The sequence below is a fragment of the Hyperoodon ampullatus genome (assembly GCF_949752795.1).
Source record: "Hyperoodon ampullatus genome assembly, chromosome: 13".
In the NCBI taxonomy this organism is placed as follows: domain Eukaryota; kingdom Metazoa; phylum Chordata; class Mammalia; order Artiodactyla; family Ziphiidae; genus Hyperoodon; species Hyperoodon ampullatus.
The window spans coordinates 9,809,892-9,832,882 of NC_136926.1; the positions used below are offsets into that span (position 1 = coordinate 9,809,892).

At 47.2% G+C, this 22,991-nt stretch overlaps 1 protein-coding gene across 2 annotated transcripts in view; it reads left to right on the top strand.

Moving 5' to 3' along the window:
- CUX2 (cut like homeobox 2) overlaps nucleotides 1–22,991 on the top strand; it is a gene marked incomplete at both ends in the record, with an annotated part of 264,482 nt that overhangs the window by 190,600 nt on the left and 50,891 nt on the right. For both annotated transcript variants that reach the window (XM_079717842.1, XM_079717841.1), the window contains one exon: nucleotides 15,044–15,122. In XM_079717842.1, coding sequence (XP_079573968.1) covers nucleotides 15,044–15,122 — 79 coding nt within the window. The remainder of the gene's footprint in view (nucleotides 1–15,043; nucleotides 15,123–22,991) is intronic.

Consider the following 22,991-nt stretch of genomic DNA (forward strand, 5'->3'; position numbering starts at 1 on the left):
TTTGCCAGGCTGTGAGCTAAGCAGTTTTTGTGTATATCACCTTTAATCCTTATCGTAATCCTCAGATGTGGAAACAAAGGCTCAGAGAAGGCCAGTGGCTGCCCAAGGCCACAAGAAGTAGGGAAACTGGGAATCGAATTCGACTGGAAATCAAATCAGCCCACTTCAGGAAACTGCGCCTATGACTCCTGGCTGCACAAACTGGGCAGGAGACAGAGTAGTGCCCCAAGTGTCCAGTTGAGGCTCTCAGGGAGCTGTCTTGAGCCACACTCCACAGAGACATCCAGAAATGACGATGCTATATTTAAAAGCATGGGCAGGTGGTGCTTCAGTGGCATTTGGGTGGCCGCCTCTCCATAAAGGGCATGCACGCTCTTTTAACTTAGCTCTTCTGCTCTGGCATTTCAGAGAACTTCCCAGGATGGCCTCAAGAGGGGAGACTGCAGCCACCTGGGACCCCTGCAGGCCTCCCTGCAAGGGCAAGGACACCACGGCACGTGGTCGACAGAGCCTGGGGCAGTGAGAGCTCAGAGGCGAGGTCAGGGCCACGAGCCAGCTCACGGCAGGAGCAGGAGTCCCCTGGGCCTGGTGCACAGACCCCTGGACTGCCCTGTGTTTCAGAGGCCACTTGTTGCCAGGCTGGCTGGGTGGTTCTTGGCATTGCTGACCCTCAGCCCACATTCCGGTGATTTGGTTCCAGCCCTCGTGTTCCAGCAGTTTCCACCTTTCACATTGCCCCCAATAGCACCGACTTCTAACACCCTCAGACCCCTTTGCCCAGAAATCCAAGAACCATCTATGGATGGCTTGGCCAATTTCACTCCATATTTAATGGTGAACAAGCATATCTTAACTGCTGGTGTCACCACACAGAAGCTGGATCTTGTTGTCCCTACTCTCTAGGTAGAGAAACCGAGGCAGAGAGAGGTCAAGGAAGGATGTTCACTCATCATTAAGTGCTGGCAGGGCGGGTACTCTGCCAGCTGCTTCTCCCTGATTTGATCCTCCTGGCAGCTCGTCACATCATTGTACCCATTTTACAGTTGAGAAAGCTGAGGCACTGAAGGCTCCGTGACTTGCCCAAAGTCACGCAACCGGAGATGCAGCTTTCAAACTTAGGTCACTCAGAACCTGACTCCAAAGCCCGTGTGCTTTCCAGCCCTTCCTTGAATCCACAGGCCTTTATTAAGCCCCAGCTGTGTGCGTCCCTGTGCTCTCCTCCTACCCTCACTCACCCCTCTCCTCCGTGGCCCACTTAACACCACCATTCCCATCAGAACACAGAGTAGCCAAGCCCTGCTGGTCTTTCCCAACTCTGCCTATGAGTTTCTCACCATTTAGCAAGGCACAGAATCATCCAGATGCTCTAAATGACCCTTTTTTCTGGTCCCAGGTAGACTTGAGTTGGGAGGGCGTAACCATTTTTATTCGGGGTGGAGGGCTCACACAGGATCTTGTTACAGTTTGGAAGGGAAGTTTGCCAGCCATGTGGGGCTGCCTGGAAGCGAGAAGTAGGACCAGTACAGGACACCCTGCTTAGCACTCCTGTTTTTCATATGCCTGTGAAATCACTATTTGAAGGGTGGAGTTGGGGGCTGATGGAACTCAAGAAGAATGTGGAGAAAGCAAAGCAAGCAGAAAAGCGGTGTCAAGTCTAGGCCAGAGTGAAAACGCCAGTGCCAACGGGGTCCCACACCTGTACTGCAGGTGCACGGGAGACCCGAGGTGAACTGCCGACCCCTGGCTTATCTCAATGGAAGGCTGCTGCTTGGCCCCAGGCAGCAGTTGTTGGTGGAAACGTGGTCCCAGGCTGGCCAGATCCTCTGATTTTCCAAGAAAAGCCAGCAATTTGGATCTCTTCTCGGTTTTAAATGCTGCCTCAATATATATGCACACATTTTCATGCTCACAGTACTTTATGAAGGTATAATTTACATACGGTAAAATGCGCAAATCTTAAGTATGTAACTTGATGAATTTTTTTGGCTCAAATATTTTTAAAACACTTGAGGGTCCAAGAAAACATGTCCATGGGATGTATCTGGCCCTGGACCCATCATTCATGACCGTTATTATGCTGTCTGACACCCATGATCAAGGTAGGACGCTCACACACGACAGTATGCCATGGGAAAGGCTTTTGGAGAGAACCCAATGATAATCCCATTAGTCTCATGGCTAAGGGCACATGCTCTGGAGTCCTGAGTATGAATCCTGGCTCTGCCACTTGCTGTGTGACTTTGAATAAGGTAGATCTCTCTGACATCTTGTTTTCCCTACCAGTAAAATCAGGAAGGTAATGTTACTGACCTCATAGGGCTGCTGTACAGATTGAATGTGTTAATGTGATAAATACCGAGAGCAGTGCCTGGTACCTAGTACCTGCTTTATACGTGTTCAGTACTCTTTTTTTTTTTAATTGATGGACTATTTTTTAGAGCAGTTTTAGGTTTAGAGAGAATTTGAGCAGAAAGTATAGAGCTCTCTACCCCAGTTCCCCTGTTATTAACACCTTGCATTAGTTCAGTACATTTGTTACAATTGATGAACCAATATTGATACAGAATTATTAACTGAAGTCCATTGTTTACATTAAGCAGTCACTTTTTCTGTTGTACAATCTTCCTTGACAAATGCATAATGTGTATCCACCATCACAGTATCATACAGAATAATTTCACTATTGTTTTAAATCAGGAATCTTTGTTAGTCCTCATGGCTATTGCAAAGAAAAGACTGGCTGTGGCTTATGCATAACTTCTGGTGGGCATGTGGGAGCCCCATTCCTTACACTCAGGAAAACACAGCATATTCAGGTGTGAGAAGGGGACATTTTAGGGGTGCACTTGAGTCTGTTCTAATTTACCAAAAATGGAAGCTACTCTCCCACTTCAAGTGGGAAGTTGCACAAATCCAGACCCAAATTCTCTGCTGCACAGCTGGCTCTGAATCCAGAGACTGGGTTCACATGCTGCCTTGATGTCTCCTGTGTGATGTGGGACTGCTGTATCAGCCTCTCTAGGCCTCTCAAACAAGAACCATCCTCCCTGCCAGTGCCACCTCTGGGAGTGAGTGGAGGCTCAGAGGCATTAATTCCTGTGAAAGGTCTTTGTAAATTATAAAAAGCTCTAGATTAAAATTGGAAAGTATTATTATCATAATCAGTTACAGAGAAAAACTGAGCTGTTGTCAAAACAGGCCTGGTTGTCAAAGGCTGAGCCACAGAATTTGGTTGCATGTAGGGGCTTCATGACAATCGTGCATGGCTTGTCCCTCTGGGGTGAGGTAGCCAGAAAGTCAGGCACACAGCTAGAGCCTGCCTGGAACAGCCAGGTCCAAGCTGGGGCACCCACCCCTGGGTTGCTTCTGCTCTTGAAGCCTGCCAGCCGAATGCCAATCAGCACGGAGCCATATTTGTGATATCGGCAGCTCCCAAAAGAGGAAATTGAACACAGTTGCTTCCAGCGCCCATGAGAATGAATCTCAGTCATCTGACTTCATATACTGGCCACACCCTGGGCAGGACGGGAAACGTCTTCTTTCCTGCCCTCATATATAAATGGCCTTAATAGCTTTTCAACTCATTATATGAGCACATAGTTGATTTTTTTTAATACCCCAAAGCAAAATTTATTTGTAAGGCACTAAAGAAAGCCTCCTGTCCTGTCCCTTTTATGCTGGGAGCCCTCAGAAGAGAAGTGAAATTGTGTATTCACTGCTAAAAAAAGCTCTGGCTTATACAATTTTAACAATAGAAAAAATGATCTTTGTGCTTCAGTGCATGGATGCTTAAAGGAAAACAGGCAGTCTGTTCAGGTGGCTGGTGAATTACAAATGAGTGGTTTGCCTTTGTTTTGAGTGACAAGCAATTTAAATGCAGTCTTATGTGGAGGCCTGGAAATTCTTTTCCCCAGAAGAGAGAGCAGGAAAAAAAAGAAAAAAGCTTCCTTTTTTGAGCTGAGAGATTATATGAGTTGCCACTGAGCGGAGGTGAGAAGTTAGAACTTCATTTGATAATTATAAAATCAGTAGTTTGTGATTGGACATAATTGATGATTATACTGTTGCTAATAGCAGGCCTGCCAGCCTGCGCTTGTGGGACATTTCATTTTTGTGCCGCTCCCAAGCTGTGAAAGCCAATCTGGCATGGGGCACCGCTTCCGAGATCTCAAGGAACCTGACATAAATGCATTTGGGGGCCTGCATTATGTTGGATAAAAAGTGTTCATTAATGCCAACATTTGAAAACACTCTGCTCTGTGCCTTATTTTTAGCCTGGGAGTAATTACAAATATTAAAATAAAATTGCATGGTGTTTTTCTTTCCTCCCTCATGCTCTCCCAGCAGACCCACCCCTTGATCCAAGCCTGGGTGGGCTTCCAAGGCCTTGCACTGCCTTTGATTAAAATCCCAGTGGGGTGGAGATCTATGTGTGGGGAGGAGAGTGTTTGTCTGTCTGCTTGAGTGAATTTGAGCTAGAGACCTGAAACTCAGCACCTTCACTTTACAGATGGGGAAGCTGAGGCTCAGAAAGGGGGTCTGACTTGCCCAAAGGTGAACAGGAACACAAGGCCCCAGCTGAAACCAGAACCCAGGTCTGCTCACTCCCAGGTCCAGCTTTTCCTGTTTCCCACACTGCTGACAGCTTCCCTGAGATGCCAGGACCTCTGGGGCAGATCCTGGGCCTCCGTCCCCTCGCACTAGGTGTTGCTCCATCAGAGAGCCTGCAAGAGATCTCCACAGAGCCTTCAAGGTTGCAGCATAGTTTGGGTTGCAGCGTAGATGGGTGTCATTGTCCATCATCCTTCTAGACGTGGGTTTGTATTTGTTTGTAGTTCAGAAGGATTAGCTCAGAGAGCCTCTTAAGTTCCTTCCTTACCTCATTCATTCATTTTTTTCATTCAGTCATTGTTGATTTAGTGCCCACTCCTGACTTGTCCTGTTGTGGACTGCGAGGGAGGAGAAAATCACAGCAGCAGCTGTTCAAGATCATCCAGTTGTTCACGCCCCAAACCATGAAATGTCCTTGACACCCCTCTTCCTCTCTCCTCACCCCACATCTACTCTGTGTTTCTGAGAAACAAATCCTGTGGCTGGACCTTCAGAATGGATCCAGAACCCCAGCACTTCTCCCCACCTCCACTGACACCACCCTGCTCTGAAATGCCATCCTTCTCGCCTGGACTATTAAAGTAGCCACCTCCCTGGTCAACCTGCTTCCACCCTAGCGCCCCCTCAATCCATTGTCCACATGACAGCCAGAGGAATCCTGTTAAAACGTACGTGGACCATGTCCCTCGTCTGCTCTAAACCCTCCCGTGGCTACTAATTCCCCTCGGGGAAAAAGCCCAAGTCCTCACAATGACCTACAAAGCTCTGCCCCTACCCTTTGATCCCTGACCTCTTCTCATCCCCTTCCCCTACCTTCTCCCACTACACTGGCCTCTTTGTTGTTACCCAAACAAGGCAAAAGTATTTCTGCCCCAGGGCCTTTGCACCTGCTAGTCTAGCTGCCTGGAATATTCTTCCCTGAGATGGCCGAATGACACACCCCCTCCCCTTCTACAAGTCTGCTCAACTGTTCTTTTCTCCCAAGGCCTTCCCTGGCCCTACTAGGCAGGACACACATCCCTACCCCAGACTCCCATCTCCCTCCTAGCTTTATTTTCCTCCCTTGTACTTGATCACTTTCTCACCTTCTGTATCATGATTTCTTTTATTGCCTGCCTCTGCCTTCAGAGTGTCAGCTCTGCAAGGGTACAGGTTTGGGTCAGTCTTGCTTAGTACTGAATACCCAGTGCCTAGAACAGCCCCCATCCTTAGAAGATGCTCGATAAATACCTGCTGAGAAAATGAATTCATTGGACATCGGTGATGTGTCAGGCGCTATGTTAACACTTTACATGCATTATTTTATTTCACTTTTTTAAATGCCAAGAAAAAAAAAAAAAAAGCTAGTCCCAGTCCAGATTGTGAGCCCTCTGGATGCTCACAATCTGGTTGGGGAAATGGAACAACAGCCAGATGAGAAGTTAGCATGAGCACGGGCCTGTCATCAGATGCTGACTGATGGGTGAGTGCCTAGTGTTCAGAGGAGGTCGGGACAAAGCACAAACTCTCCCTTAACTAGAACACGAACACCAGTCAGGGTGCCTGGTACTTTTCCGGACATCTCCAAAGAGGGAGCCCCACTGCTATCAGTTCCTCTCCAGCCTGAGAATCACCCCCAAGGATGACACATAGACAGTGACACTCGTTCTTCAGCAGACATTTATTGAGCACCCACTGTGTGCGAGGCTCTGTGAATAGACAGACCCACTCTCCCCTGGTGGGGCTCAGACCTAAGAACTGACAAACCCAGCCATGAGATGGCAGCTTCTGGAGCTAGACGGTCAGCTCAGGCTGTCGTAACAGAATACCACAGACTAGGTGACTTAAACAACAGAATTTTATTTTCTCACAATTCTGGAAGCTAGCAGTCCAAGATAAAGGTGCTGGCACGGTTGGTTTCTGGTGAGAGCTCTCTCTTTGGTTTGTAGATGGCCGCCTTCTTACTGTGTTCCTCCATGCTTCTGCATGCCTATGTCTCTTCCTCTTCCTATAGGGACACCAATCCCCTTAAGACTTCATTTAACCTTAATTACCCCCTTAAAGGTCCTCTCTCCAAATATAGTCACATTGGGGGGGCACAATTCAGTCCCCCCACCTCATGGAAGTTTTGCAAGGATCGAGTGATGCATGTACAGCACTCAATACTTGTTTGAGGGTCTTGTGGAGGATGCAGGACGCCTCCCCTGGGGCGTGCACATAGTGGGTGCTCAGTAAATACCGCTTGCTTTTATTGTAGTTACGGAACTCCTGCTTGTGTCCATCACTGTTGCAGGTTGAGGCACTGGGAGGAGGATCTAGAAGCTGGACCTACATCCCTGGAAGAGGGGATCTCAGAGCTCAAGATTGAATTTGAATTAGTGTCTTACATCTGACGATTTAAAATAAATGTGTGATTTATATCTGAGAATTCAAAACAGTGAAAGGTGGCCAGATATGTTCATTTTATTCCATCCTGTCAGGCTCTAGAAGTGGCTTCTGCTGGCTCCTGAGCCTCAGCTAGGATGTGGCCTCTCTGGGACCCACTCTGACCCTCCCTTGGGAATGTCCCTGAAATCTCAGAAGGCCAGAGAGGGTCCCAGCCTTCTGCCCTGTCCAAACAGGAGCCGAGAGAGCCCAGCTCAACAACAGCTACCAAAAACAAGAGTCAAAGTCTTATTTCTTATTTAAGCCCTGACATTAAAGTGTAATTTTCATTTGCTCAGCCACATCAATGACATACGGCAGAGAGAACATTAGTGCTCACCCGGGAACAAGGCCCCCAGCAAACACACTCTGTGAGACAGAGGAGACAAGTCCTGCTGAAGACCCGGGCACTTGGCTTCTCCTGGCCTCGCTGTCCCCTGCCATCCTGCCGGCCTGGCTCCTTCAGCCCTTTCAGATATTCCACCCAGCCCCTTCCACAAACCCCTACCAGAGATTCAGTCCCAAGTGGGGGTTAGGATCATGGGCTTTGGAGTCTGACTGAGCTGGGTGTAAGTCCCAGCTCCCACACGGTATGGCCTTCGCCCTTCTGTGCCTTGATATCTTCATCTGTTAAATGGGCAGTGACACCCCCCCGACCTGGGTTGTGAGGATTAAATGAGTTAATATTTGTCAGACACTTAACAGAGTGCTTGACAGAGTCAGTGCTCAGTAGTCACTGTTACTGTTGATAATAATAATTCTCATATCACCAAACAAGTAATTGTTATCACCTTTTACAAGTGGTAGGACGTCAGAATATCACTATAAGTAAAAGGGATTTATCACATAGACTCAGAGTAAGATGTGCACCTTCTGGATAGTTTGGCCAAACCTCCCTAATGTATACATTTCCCTGAGTGCGTTTATATCCTCAGAGATAGATGGCCATGTACTTGGATGCCTCTGCTCTTGGGGAGCTCAGTACCTCACAAGGCAACCCATTTTGAGAACTTAGAAAGACTGAGCCTCCTTGAAATTTCTACCTTCTTCCCATCCTGGGCTGCAATCCTTACAGTCCAAAATACATGTATTCCTCTCAACACACTAGCCAGGAAGATCTTCAGCTGACTGTAGACTGCTCTCGTAGTGTGTCTCCCTGAGTCTGCACCTCCCTCTTGGCTAAATGCACCCCCATGCGCCTCCCCACCTTCAGCCCCAACCATGTCCTGGATCAGGAACTTATCTCCTAATCATCTCTCGAATCAGTTCTTTTCTTCCCCTCTCCAGCACCACCCTGGACCTGGACCATCGCCTCTCCCAGACCCTGCGGCAGCCCCTGAGCAGTCACCACGAGCCCCTTCCCATTGAGCCAGTCACTCCCCTGTGTCGCGGAGGCCAGGGTTTCCTTCTGCTCCTCTGCATGGCCCTCAGCCGCCGCCACCCTCATTCTCTGTGCTCCCCGCACTGTGCTCCACACCCCTGCTCCCTTCACTCTGAGCCCACGTTCCACGCGCCTCCATGTCTGTGCCTCCCTTACTCTCCATGACCCCCTTCTCCTGCCTGCTCCCCTCGGTGTCTGTGAACCCCCAGCTCTCTGCTCCCCCTTGCCCTCCATGCCCCTCACTCCTTGCATGACCCTCACGCTCTCTTCCCCCTTCCTCTGTCTCCCCTCATTCTTCTTTCTCCTCTTTGCTCCCCACGTGGCCCCGGATCTTCACTTCCCAGAAGGAGAACCAGGCCTCAGAGGGTGTTAAAGGGCACTCGCCCGCCCGCCCGCCCCCGGCCATCCTGGGCTGATGCCTTTTCTCCTCCGATCTCATTCCTCTGCCTCCTCCTCTGAGGTACTGATTCCGAGACCCTCTGAACACCCACCTCTCAACTGCCCATCACTCTTCAGTTTCTTCCAGAATTCCTGTGGCATCAGACCCCCCCACCCAATCTCTCAGAACCACCATGCCCCACCCTCCCCAGAGCCCAGGACCCGGCGGTAGAGGGAAGCTGTATCAAAGTGTGTTTCACGGAACCCTAGTTTCTAAGTTTATTCTCTGATGAAAAAGCTCCGTGACCAAATGCATTTGGGAAAACACTGGGCTAAGCTGAGTTGAAGAGCATTTTCTTCTGCAGCTCTCATGAGAGCATCCAGTGTGCTAGTAGATTTTGTACAATCCATGGAGAAGGCAAGTGGGTACAGGCTTGATCACAGGTCCCTCCCTCTTTTCACGCCCGGGGGACTGTGCAGCACACTTTGAGAAACACTGGTCTCTGGTTGCAGTTCTGAGCCCTGGAATGAGAGCATGCTGGGCGCAGATACCACCTCCATCAATAACTAGTTCTTTCATCTTGGCCAAGTGACTTGGCTTCCCTGAACCTCAGTTTCTTCCCCTGTAAAATGGGAGCAATAACAGTGCTCACGTCTTAGAGCTGTATGCAGACATTCCAAAGACAGGGCACTGAACACAGAATAAAGGTTCGGTTTCTGGAAACTCTGACTGTTCATTGTCAAGAGCTTGGCACAGAGCTGTTCTCAGTAGCCAGTAGATGTTTTCACTGCTGTCTCAGACAGTCATGGAAGCACAGCCTCGGGGGGGGCCCCAAACTTGCCATTTTTTGACCACCTGACAGACAAATGCTAGGCAGCTAGAGCAGGCTTTTGTGTCTCCTCTGGCTTAACCGGTTCTACACCTGTTAACTTTCATACTCAGGGGACCAAACACATTTTCACCCCTTATATTACTTCGGGTAGTGTGAATGCCGCCTGCTTCATCAGACGCTGAGCTATTTCTGATGGTGACCTTCTTGGTGTCTGTAGCTGGCCGCCACCTCCTCCTCCTCCTCCTCTTCCTCCCCCAGATGGCCTTCAAAGATCTGCCTGTCACAAGCCAAATCTGTCATTCTGGACCCTTTTCTCCTGCCCTTCTGCACTGTAGGACCCAGCCATGAAGCAGAAACACATGGCCTTTTATTTAGGCCGAGCTCACCTGTTCTGGGCACATGGGTGAAATACATGAGAGCTGCAGTTCTTGGAAAAGACATCCTGTATGGTTGGAAGAAGAATTATTTGCTTTATTAGAAAGCTTTTTTCCAGCTTCCATGGGACTCTTTACCACATGTTAGCCCATTCCTCCCCCAACAGCTTCTTAGGCAAATGGAGAGTATTATTCCCACATGATAGATGAACAAACTGAGGCCAAGAGATGCTTCATGACATTGGGCCCAGCACTGGATCAGGCCCTGATGCCATCAGGCCTGGCCTTTTAGAAATAAACAGGGTCATTGCTCTAAAACAAGACTGAACGAGGCAGGACATCCAAATGACTACTGTCTTCAAGAGTCATATTTACTATGGGAGGCCCTAAACTTGAACTAATTCAGACCTAGTGCCATTCCAGGATGTTTTTTGATCTCTGCTTTTGAAAATATTGTCTAGCCATTAGGTGAACCTCTAAAGCAGGGATCAGCAAATGTTTTCTGTTAAGGGCCAGAGAGAGTAAATATTTTCAGCTTTGCAGCCAGAGTGTCTGTCACAACTATGCAACTCCACCATTATAGCATGAAAGCAGCCATAGACAATACATAAAAGAATGATTGTAGCTGTGTTCCAATAAAACTTTATTTAAACACACAGATGAAGGGCCACATTTGGCCCAAGGGCCATAGTTTCCTAACCTTTGATCTAGAACAGTGCTGTCCAGTAGAAATAGAATGCAAACGACATAAGTAATATAAATTTTTCTAGTAGCTACATTATAAAAAGTAAAATGAAATAGGTGAGTTTAATTTTAATAATATATTTTATTGAACCCAATATGTCCACAATATTATCATTTCAACATGAAATCAATATAAAAATTATTGAGATATTTTACATTCCTTTTTTCTTCCTAAGACTTAGAAATCCCATATTTTACACGTACAGCCTATCTGAATTTGAATAGTCACATGTCAAGTGCTCATTGGCCACATGGGCTAGTGCTTACTGTTTTGGACAGCACAGCTTTAATGGGGCGGGCTGACATTATAAGGAGACAGTCATACAGATAATCAGTACACAACTGATAAGCACCATGAATGGATAGTAGAGGGTGCTATGCATAGGGACCAGGAAACAATAAAGGGATCTTCTGTGGCTTGCCCTCACCTCTGCCCTGAATTCCTTTTTAGAAGTCAATAGCAGGGCTTCCCTGGTGGTCCAGTGGTAAGGAATCCGCCTTCCAATGCAGGGGACGCGGGTTCGATCCCTGGTCAGGAACTAAGATCCCACATACCACGGGGCAACTAAACCGGCGCACCACAACTACTGAGCTCGTGCGCCTCAACAAGAGAGCCCGCATGCTGCAAACTACAGAGAGAAAACCCACACGCCACAACTAGAGACAAACCCGAGCACCGCAACAAAGAACCCGTGCCGCAACAAAAGATCCCACATGCCTCAACAAAGACCCCACGTGCCGCAACTAAGACGCAACACAGCCAAAAAAATAAAGAAAAGAAATAAATCAGAAGTCAATAGAACATTCTTATGCCTATCGTAAACTCCAGCTACCACACATGCTTAGCATGGACAACTGTAAAATGAAGCATTCAGACTTTGTGCTGGCTCATCTTTGATAATTCTCCATCTAGGGATCGGGAGGTGAATTGCTTTTGTTTCTCATGGCTTTTCTTGGACCTCAGGTCAGCAGCATAGCAGCCCCTGACCTGGTACAGCCATAGAGAGCATCTCAAGGCATCAGCATCCAAATGGAGTCCGAGTGACTGTCCCCACTGGCTGGGATGGTTTTTCTATCCAGGAGAAAGGGGCCCACATCTGGATTCAGAACAGTAATTTCAATCCCCAGACCTGGTGTGAATCTCACTCTGCCATTTACTTACTGAGTGACCTTGGGCAAGTTACTTAACCTCGCTGAGTCTTGGTTTCCTCATCTATACAATGGGGATAACAGCAGCTACCTTCAGTGATTGGTGTATGGAGAGGGATGATTATGAATAGTAAATATCTGGTACATGGTAAACTCTGAATGTTACATTATTATTACTAGTAGTGCATCCAGGATGTCCCCCCAAACTCTGAATTAATTGCCCCCTCCTCACATTAATCTGGAGACTCCAGTGTTTGCATCACCTCCTCCTGTGTTACGGTTCCTCTTTGGCATTGCTGTGTCTCCCACTCAGCTGTGAGTCCCCAGAGCAGGAACTGTGTTTTGTATATCTTAGCAAGAATAAAAATCTTCCCTTTGCCTAGATTCTAGAACATTATTTCTGTCCATCACCATCTTCCCCTCTGGGAGATAATTCCTGATGTTCCTTCCACCCATCAAACTGGGTCAGTCTCCCCCCACTTACACACTCTCAAGCCCCCCTCTGCTTTTCCTTTGAAGCGTTTAGCACGTGTAATTAATGAATTATCTGGGGAATCTGCTTTAATGTCCATCTCCCCACTGGACTGTGAGTCCTCTAAGGGTGGGGCTTGAGGCTGCATTATTCATCGCTGAGTTCTCAGCTCACAGTTCATGGCACATAGCAGGTGCTCAGGAAATGTTTGTTGAATGTATGAGAGACTGTCATTCACTCTGGAAGGTAAGCGACCAGAGATTGCTCTCAGAATAACAACGAGAGAGCTTGAAGAGCTTTTGTAACTGACCTTTTTAAAATCACTTGCTCAACATCCACCATATATTTCTCTCCACCTCTCTTAAATAAAAATTCTCTGTGGACCTTGTAAAACCTTCAAGCCATGCCGTCCAGTAGAAATATAATGTGATCCACACATGCGCTTTTACATTTTGTAGTACCTACATTTTTTTTTTTTTTTTTTTTTTGTGGTACGCGGGCCTCTCACTGTTGTGGCCTCTCCCGTTGCGGAGCACAGGCTCCGGACGCGCAGGCTCAGCAGCCATGGCTCACGGGCCCAGCCGCTCCGCGGCATATGGGATCCCCCCAGACCGGGGCACGAACCCGTATCCCCTGCATCGGCAGGCGGACTCTCAACCACTGCGCCACCAGGGAGGCCCAGTACCTACATTTTAAAAGGTAAAAGAAAACAGGTGAAATGAATTTTAATAATATTTTTTATTTAACCCAGAATACCCAAAATTTTATCACTTCAACATGTAATCAACATAAGAATAGCTGATGAGCTATTGTACATTCTCTTTTTTTGAACTAAGTCTTTGAAATCAGGTGCATATTTGCACTCACAGCACATCTGGATTTGGACTTGCCACGTTTCAAGTGCTTAGTACCCACATGAGGCTCATGGCTGCCATATTGGAAGCAGCAGAGAAACTGCTGTGGTTTTCAAATTCTTCCCAGAGTGCCCTGCTGTGTGTGGAGGCGAGGCTTTTCTCAGGTGGTCTTCATAGGACACCAGAGATGAGCACAGCTGAAGTTTATCATCCAGCACTGGGCAGAACCTGTCCCCATAACAGGCAAGAAGGAAGGAAGGGGTTGATCATACCAAGAGGTGACATGTCTATGGGGCTTAATGCATGCTAGGAGTTTTGCAAAGGGCTTTACATTGTGTTAAGTCATTTGATCCTCTAGCGACGCTTTGAGGGAGGCTGTCATATTATTATCCCTTTTTACAGGTGGGGAAGTAGAGGCACAGGGATTGAAGTGACCCACCTGTTCAAGGACACACAGATAATAAGTGGTGGGGCTGGGATTTGAACCCAGGCAGCCTGGCTCCAGGACCTGTACCTCGGTTGGTCACCTCTGTGAGCAGACTGTCTCAGAATTGGGCCCTGCCATTTCTCTACAGTGGTGTCACAGACAGGATCTAGAGTCAGTGCTACCCACTTGGATTTGTTCATTCAACGGATTATGTTGAGCCCCTTCTGTGCACCAGACCACATGCTCACAGAGCTTACTTTGAGGGGAGGAATTCAATAACAGACACTTCCCCAAATGGCGTTACTGGGATTCATAGGAAAAGCCCAGCTCTGAAAGAGGGTGTTGACAAGTCGATGCTCTGATAGAGTCATCATTTAGCAAGTTGGCACCGGAGGGAGAGGTATTTCAGTGCCAGGGGGAATAAAGCTCTGTTCCAGTCCAAAGGGGGATGCCAGCCCAGTGTGTCCTCGAGGAGGTAGGGATGGTGACCTGTGGGTGCCAGGAGCTTGGTCCAGCAGTTTGCCAGGAAGGCCCAGGACTAATGCCAAGGGGACTAGCCAAGAAGAGCCAGCATCAAGGCAGTTGTGAGGCCGGAGCTCAGAATTCACAGCCAGGAGCGGAGGGATGAGGTGGTGCTGAGCCCCAGAAACACATCTTACGGAGTCTCACTGGCAGAACAATAAAAGTCCGTGAGCAAGAGAACGAATGCATGAAAGTATCTCCTCACCACTGGTCATCCAGTCATTTGGTGTATTCATCAATCAAGAGGCATTTATTGAGCACCTTTGGTATGCCAGGAACTGTTTCACAAACTGTCACTCTTGACATTTGTTGAAACTGATATCTTACTAGAGATTCAACAATTTCTCTTTAATTTTCAGTGGCAAGACATATTCCCCAGATGTGTCCCACTTTCCTACAAAACGTGTCATATTTGAACCTCCGACATTGCCCTTTAATAACAGGAATAATAGTAACAGCTGTTAATAACCTACTGTTGTGCCAGGCCCTGTGCTAAGCACTTATATGTAGCTTCTTTTAATCCTCACAACAGGCCTAAGAGGTAGTTTCTATTATTTACCCCCATTTTACAGGTGAGGAAACTGAGGATCAGAGGAGGGGCAATGACTTGCCCAAGGTCACACAGCCAGATGCAGTGGAGCTGGAACTTGAACCCAGACTTTCTACTCCATACTTTTTTTTTTTTAACAGGCAAAGTCTATTTATTTAGAACTTGCTCTGGCAAAGGAGTCAGCCACCATCAGCTGAATTTTGGCAGTCTACTCCATACTTTTAATCTTCATTTCCCTTCTTTCTCCCCCCAATCCCATGTTTGCATATGTAGAAAATGATCAGATTTGCTTCTAGACTCAGATGCTGTGGTCACACGTGATTCTTTCTCTTGTTGTTTCCAAAGGTGGTGGCTCTTAGTAAGAGAAGTCAGGAGGCCGAAGCCGCTTTCCTGAGCGTTTACAAGCAGTTAATTGAAGCACCAGGTAAGAAATGCTTGGGCTCCATGAGTGAATAATTAACAAAAATAAACTGCTGTTAGGACTGTTACACAGGGGCCTCCTCTCAGTGGCATCTGGGGACAGGCCAAGACTCCTGGGTGAGGCCAGGCCTGCCACGGGTAGGAGTTGTAGGGACTGAGGGGGTCTATACCCAGTCTGGTGTGATATGTCCCCACACGACTCTTCCAACTTACCCCACTGCCTTCCAACATCAGCCAGGGAGCTTTGGGGGGCTCCTGGTAAGATCTCCCACCTGGATCTTGGGGATCCGAGTGTCTTGCCCACCAGAACCCCCATCCCTTCGCCACAAGGGGCAGAAGGCACCCAGTGCTCTCTGCTAGCAGAGGGCGCTGGAGGAAAGACTGCAAATGTTTCCTCCAACATGGCTCGGCCAACCTCAAAAACTTGATGTTCCTCAAAAACCAAACCCAAAAGAGCATATACTGTATGACTCCATTTACATAAAATATGAAGACAGGCAAAAATTAATATCAGCACTATTCACAATGGCTAAAAGGCGGAACAGCCCAAATGTCCATCAGTGGATGAATAAATAAAATGTGGTTTACCAATCCAGTGGAATATTATTTAGCCATAAAAAGTAATGAAGTACTGACACATGCTACAGAGTGGATGAACCTTAAAAACATGATGCTGAGTGAAAGAAGCCAGATACAAGAGGTCACACGGTTTATGATTTCATTTGTATGAAGCACCCAAAATAGGCAAATCTATAGAGACAGAAATCAGATTGATGGTTACCAATCTGGGGGCAGGAGAGAATGGGGAGTGAATGCTTAATGGGTATGAGGTTTCATTTTAGGGGAATAAAAATGTTCTGGGACTAGATAGAGGTGGTGGTTGCACAACATCATGAATGTACTAACTGGCACTGAATTGTTCACTATAAAATGGTAAATTTTGCGTTACAGAATTTCACCTAAAAAAAAAAGGCACCTGTGCTGTTAGAAGTCAAGAGAATGGTTTCTCTTGGATGGGGTTCCTGGGAGGGGCCTTTGGGGCCTGGAGATGTTGCTTCTTGATCTGGGTGTGGATTACAGAGGTATGATCAGCTTGAGAGCCTTCAACTGTGTACCTAAATATGTAGATATACTTCTGCAAAAAGTTTCCCTTTTTTAAAATGGCCCATCCTCTGCAACGTTTTCATTTATTGACCTAGAGATGGGAACCCAGAATGTAGTGATTTGCTTAATAATGGTGGAGCTGGGAGAAGACTCCACTGTGCTAACTCCCTCCACCCAGACAGCCCCTCTAATCCATTTCTAGTACTTCCACACAGCTGCAGGAATTAGTGCTATCAGGGGTGATTGGGGCTGGGGGTTTATGAAGAAGAAAATGAGATCCCACTCTAGGCTGAGCCATGGAGAAGGCAAAGTCATTTATATTTGATGTCAAGGTTGTTTGTGAGATCTTTGTGCAGGGGATGGGAAAGTCCCTCGTTCCATCTGTCTTGGGCAACTGTGGTGGTTTAAATAGTGTCCTCCCAAAATTTATGTCCACTTTGAACCTCGTAGTGCAAGCTTATTTGGAAACAAGGTCTTTGCAGATGTAATTAGTTAGGGATCTTGAGATGAGATCATCCTGGACTTAGGGAGGACCCTAAATCCAATGAAGGGTGTCCTTATAAGAAGAGGAGAGGGAGTTTTGGGACACAGACACAGGGAAGAGGGCCATGTGAAGACAGAGGCAGAGTTTGGAGTGATGCAACTACAAGCCAAGGAATGCCTGAGACCACCAGGAGCTGGAAGAGGCCAGGAAGGATCCTCTGCTAGAGCCTTCAGAAGGAGCACAGCCCTGACAGCAACTTGATTTTGGACTCCTGGCCTCCAGAACTGTGAGAGAATAAACTTTTGTGGTTTTAAGCCACCTTAGTGGGTGGTGCTCTGTTATGGCTGCCCCAGGAAACTAATACAGCAGCAATGATGTGAAGCTTCCCCTCCAAAAGCACATGGGCTGGGTGGTGAGGGAAGTCTTCTAGCCTGTTCTACTCAAAGTGTAGTCCATGGACCAGCAGCATTGGCTTCACCTGGAGCTCGTTAGAAATACAGAACCTCGGGCCATTGAAGCCTCTGCATTTTTAACAAGTTCCCCAGGGGATCCGGGAGCACATCATAGTTAGAGAAGCACTGGCCAGGTGTAGAAGTTACATGTGCTCTACCCTCTGCATGTTACAAGCCCCAAGGGAACAGGCCCTACCAGTCCCTGTCTCCCTGGCACAAAGAGGTTGAGTCCAGTGCCTGATGCCTCACAGCCAGGGAGAGATGGGACTCAGCTCTTGATACATTCAACAACTATTTCTAGAATGTCTGCTCGTGTCACAACTTGGCTCCTCGTGGGAGGTTATGTTAGTTTCCCACTGCTATAACAAACTACCACAAACTGGGTGGCTTAAAACAACAGATCCTTATTCTCTCTCAGTTCTGGAGGCCAGAAGTCTGAAATCAAGGTGTCGGCAGGGCTGTGGTCTCTCCGAAGACAAACACTGTTTGGTGTAGAGAGCAGAAAGCTGAGTAACTTACATCCTTCACGTTACACACTGTACTTCAATAGGGGAGGACTCTTCCCTACCTCTTCCAGCTTCTGGTGGCTCCAGGTGTCCCTTGGCTTGTGGCTGCATCACTCCAATCTCTGCCTCTGTCTGCACGTGGCCTTCTTCCCTCTGTGTCTCTGGGTCCCAAATCCCCCTCTTCGTTCTCTTATAAGGACACTGGTCATTGGATTTAGGCCCCGCCCAGATAATCCAGGATGATCTCATCTCAAGATCCTTAACTTAATTACATTTGCAAAAGACCCTTTTCCAAAAAAGGTCGCGTTTACAGGTTCCAGGCCTTAGGACATGGATGTGTATTTGGGGGTCACCATTCAGCCCACTACAGAGGCCCCTGCAGACTCGACTCGCTCTGCTCCAGTCCCGCGCTCTGCCCTGATTCTGCGCTCGCAGGAAGGCAGCATGGCCACATGGGTTTTCTCAGTCAGAATGTTTTGGCGGCAAGAATGGCTGGAACCAGACAGCACAGCCCTCCAGGCTCTGTGCCTCCCCCTGCCAGGACGTGGCCCTGTGGTATGAGGCCAAGACAGCTGTGTCTGCAGCCCTGGTCGTTATCACCCTTACTGAGGACCACACCAGGCATGTGGCCGAGAGACCGAGAGGCCGCCCCATTCCTTGCAGCCTTTTTGCTTATGATGTCTCCACCCTTATCAGAGCTATCTGGGAAAAAATTTGGAAAAATACACCCTCTTTATTTCTCACTCCTTTCAATTCTTTGGGTTGCACAGTCTCAGTGGCGAATGACAGTGGAGGGTGACCCAGTACAGACCCCAGAGATACCTCCCACGAGTCCACATGCCCAGCTCCTCCACCGGGCCTCATAGTACCTTTCCTGTAGCACCAGGGGGCAGCACTGAGATGGGCTTGTGTTTCCAGTCTCAGACCCCAGTTCAAATCCTGCCTGAACCACTTACTCATTGGGTAACTGTGGACGAATTAATTCACCTCCCTGAGCTTCAGTCTTCGCTTCTATAAATTGGGAATAATATCAGAGTCTGTCTCATACAGTCATTGGGAGGCTTCAGCATGCATGGCACAGAGTGGCACTTGCTAAGTGTTAACTGTTCTTATCATCATCTGTGTGTCCCTAGGACAAGTGAAATTCTCCAAGCCTGGGACTGAGTCATAGTAAACTTGTGTACCCTGAATCCAGTACACAGTAGGCACCTAATAATTGTTTGTTGAATGAATTAGAAATAAGATTCAGATGCAGAAAGTGGGAGAAGAGTTATTTGAATGAAAAGGTACTTTTTTCAACTAGCGCTTCCTGCTTGTCACGTGTTTATCTACTCAGATGGCATTTATTGAGTGCCTCCTATGTGCCCAGCGCTCACCAGACACTGGGAACATAGCCATGAGCCTGCCGATACAGACACGGGCCCAGACCTCAGAGAACTTGCATTCTGGTGGCAGAGGTAAACAGATCATCACTCAAGTAACCTGTTGTCTCAAACCCAGGGGAGCGTTTGGGGGTGAGAAGGGGCTTACAGCCCCCATGTGGGAGAGAGTATCATTTCTGGGGTTCACTGTGGACCCTCATCTTTCTGAAAATACGTTAACCCACGAGGCCAGAACCATGGTGCCGGTCAGGGACCGTGAGCGCTCCCAAGATGGTCACGGAACTTCCTGGAACGTTCCCGTGCCCTCTTGCCCCTCCCCCCAAACGGTCATTCCAAGCCCAGTGCTGACTCCACGTGTCTGATTTCCCAGTTCTACTCCCCAGAAATGGAGGGGTGGGGGGGGCGTACATCCCCAGCTGTCACCGAGCTAGAGAACAAGGAACCTTAACTGATGGAGACATACCATACGAACAGCCCCTTCAGGGCTCTAATTCATTTTCAAGACATTTAAGAATAACAAAATGTTTTAATGATTTCTTAGGGGAATTAGGAAGACATATTTTTGTTCTCATTAAATTGTATCCTCAGACACAAGAACCAAATGTCAGATGTGTTGTTGGTGCTCGGAGCTTCCCTGCTCACTGTCCCTGCCACACACGCTGCCCCAGCCCCTCCATAAAAATAATACTCCTGGAAAATTTGCCAGGGTGAACACTCTCCTGTTTTTATACTTCTTGACAGGCAAATTATTTGTCGAAATACTTCCCCTCCACACCTCCCCCCCGAAGCCACACAAGTCCTGATTCAACATTTTTGTTTTGAGTGACTGCTGCCAACACAAATCTTTGGCAGAGAATGCGATATAGCGTGATTGCTCAGCAAGTATTTTGATAAGTGTGCAGCCTGTATGTCTATAATTATGAAAGAAAACCGTAAATCTTTTGGATATTGTTCACACAGATGTGGCGTGAAGTGAGGAAAAAAAGCAGTAAAACGTGTTAAAAGCATAATTAATGTCATTGTTGTAGAGGATGATTTGATTTAAACCTTTCTGGCTTCTGTACCGGTGACGGCTGATTTCTTTATTGCATTCATAGAGTCACTAGGTACCGACCCAAGTTTCAGAGAGCTAACTTATTAACTGAGTGATTAGTTAAAAGAAAAAAAATTAAAGAGGAAACAAGGAAAGAGCAGGTAAGAGGACAGGCAGAGGAACACTGCTGAAGAGATAAGAAGGGAGAGGTGAGTCCCCCCAATTTTTTTTTTCCCCTTACTTTGTTTTTTTAAAATCTGATGCAGGAGATGGCAACTCCTCACAGGCTTCTCTCCCTGCCCCTCCTTTCAGGAGGCAAGGCTGGGCAGCTTAGGTTGATCGAGCTGTAGCATCAGACACAGTGGGGTGGGACTCTCAGCTTGGTGTTTCTGAGCTGTGTGACCTTGGGCAGGGGTCTGAACCTCTCTGACTCTGGTTTCTGTGTCTTTAGCAGAGGGATAATAGAACCTGTTCATCAGTCAATGTGAGGATTCTATACCTATACATGAAAGCATTTGGCAGGTTGGATAATCAGCAGCCCACTGCAAAGCTGACACCGTGGTATAAGTTACGTGAGTCACACGCATTGGCTGTGGATTTCATACAGCTCTGTCAATTATCAAGGAAGTGGGGTGAGAGGTTTAACACTACAGGGTTACTGAATGTGCAGTAGGACAATACTTTCCAATGTTTAGGATTTTTAGATTTTTCTCCACAATTATAAAAGTTGCATATGCCTACTGTCAAATTCAGAAAATACGGAAATAGGAGGGGAAAGCTACCTACTAGAAAAGCAGTGGCAATATTTTGTTGTTTTCCTATCTGATTTTTTCCCCATGTACTTTTTCAAAATGGTCGTTCATTCTGCATATACCATTTTCAATCCTGCTTCCTTTCACCCACTGCAAGCATCTGTATTTCTCTGTGTGATTACAAATTCTGAGTAACTTTGGTTCCTCTTGTGTAACAGTCTCTTGTGTGGCTGTATTGTAATTTACTGAACCCCATTCCCAACACTGGGTATTCGGGGTTCTTGGGAATGCAAGGCATATTGGTACTGTACTGTAGTTATAAGAGTGAGGAAGAAAACTTGGGAAGGAGAATGTATTGTAGCCACATATTGACCACATACCCAGGAAAAGTGGTCAGAAAGAATAAGAATTTTTTTCCTCCTTGTTGATTTATTTTGTACTTCTTTGTTTATTAGTTACACTAAATATCTTTTCACGTGTTGTGAACCACTCATATTTATTCTTTTGTAAATCACTGATTCATGTACCCTTAGCCCATTTTTCTATCAGAGAGATCATTTTCTTATTGATTTGTAGATGCTCTTTGTATATTAGAGATACTAACCTTTGTCCTGGTAAATGTGTTTCATATCTTCTCCCCTAGTTTGCCTTTTGTTTCTTAACTTTGTGTACAATGTCTCTTGTATATGATACACAGCAGACATTCAAAAAATATTTGCAGAAAGTAGGAAATCTTACCAGACCTTTGCTTTATGGCTTCTGGATTTATTGTCATATTTAAAAAAACCCCTCTCGCCTGAAGGTTGTAGGATTTTTCAAGTACTTTTGTGATCTCAATTTTTAGAAATTTGAACCTTTGAAGCATTTGAAATATATGGTGATGGAAGTAGAAAGGGGAGTTAAGAATTTAACATTGTGTTTGTCCCAAATGACTAGTTCTACTGCCATCTAGTGGATAAGCCACCTTTGTAGATAAAGGCAATACAGATTTTAGTGTAATGGGAGACCCATCGCTGTCTTTGGCTGCCCTCACCTCCTTCCTTTCCTCCCTGTATATCCCTCTGCCCATTTGGTCCTGTTGAGCTCAGGGGAGCACAGAAGGGTAACATAAAAGGTTATTTAACCCATAAAAAAAGGAAAAGTTTAACAGCAGATTTTCCAGAGATGGTACTTAACTTCAAAAGGCATTGTCTCCCCATTTTCTGCCACACCTTTGCCTCTGCCATTTCTTCTGCCAGGAGTGCCCTTTCCCCCGGCCACCTGTCTGATTTTTACTACTCCTGGCAGCTAAGGGTTGAAAGATGATTAAAGGAAAGCATCCAGCATGATGCTGGTACCCAGTGGGTGCTCAATAAACGGCTGCTCCCTTTCAGAAGGGATGACAGGTGTTTCAGCTGTGGCTTTTCATCAGCTCATTCTCTGAGCACCTACCATGTGCTGAGCCCTGTGGGAACTCAAACTTGAGTCCTGCCCTGCCCTCGGAGTCCAGCAGGGGCCACGTGACCCAAAGACAGACAGCCAGAACACCCAGCAGAAAAAGGGCTTCAAGGTGGGAAGGCCAGGAGAGGTGCCTCAGGGAGAGCAGCCTTTGAATTTAAACGATGAGCTACCATCCTCGTGGGGCGGTTTCTTTGGTGCTCCCTGTGTGCCAGGCAGTGCACTCAGCCCCTTACAGAAAGGATTTCACTTATCCCCTCTGCCCCTTGGAGGTAGGTATTGCCATCCTGCCCTGCTGTGTGGCTGAGGCAATGCAGGCTCAGAGAGGTCAAGCCACTTGCCCAAGGTCACACAGCAGAGAGGTAGTGGAGCCTGAATCTTGATCCCTGGCTCCAAACCCAGATGCAGGATTAATTTTAAAATTGAAAGGGTTGGGGGACTTCCCTGGCAGTCCAATAGTTAAGACTCCATGCTACCAGTGCAGGGGGCCCGGGCTCGATCCCTGGTCAGGGAACTAAGATTCCGCATGCTGCACAGTGCGGCCAAAAAAGAAAAAAAAAATTGAAAGGGTTGGAACAAAACCATTAGAGATTTGACATCTAAATACAGTGAAAAACAGCTGAGGGTCTTTGCTGCCAGTAGGTTGAGAGGTTCTAGGGTGAGAGGATGAGCCCTTTGCAGAAATGCAGATGTGTTAGCTGGAAGAAGAACATTACCCCTAAC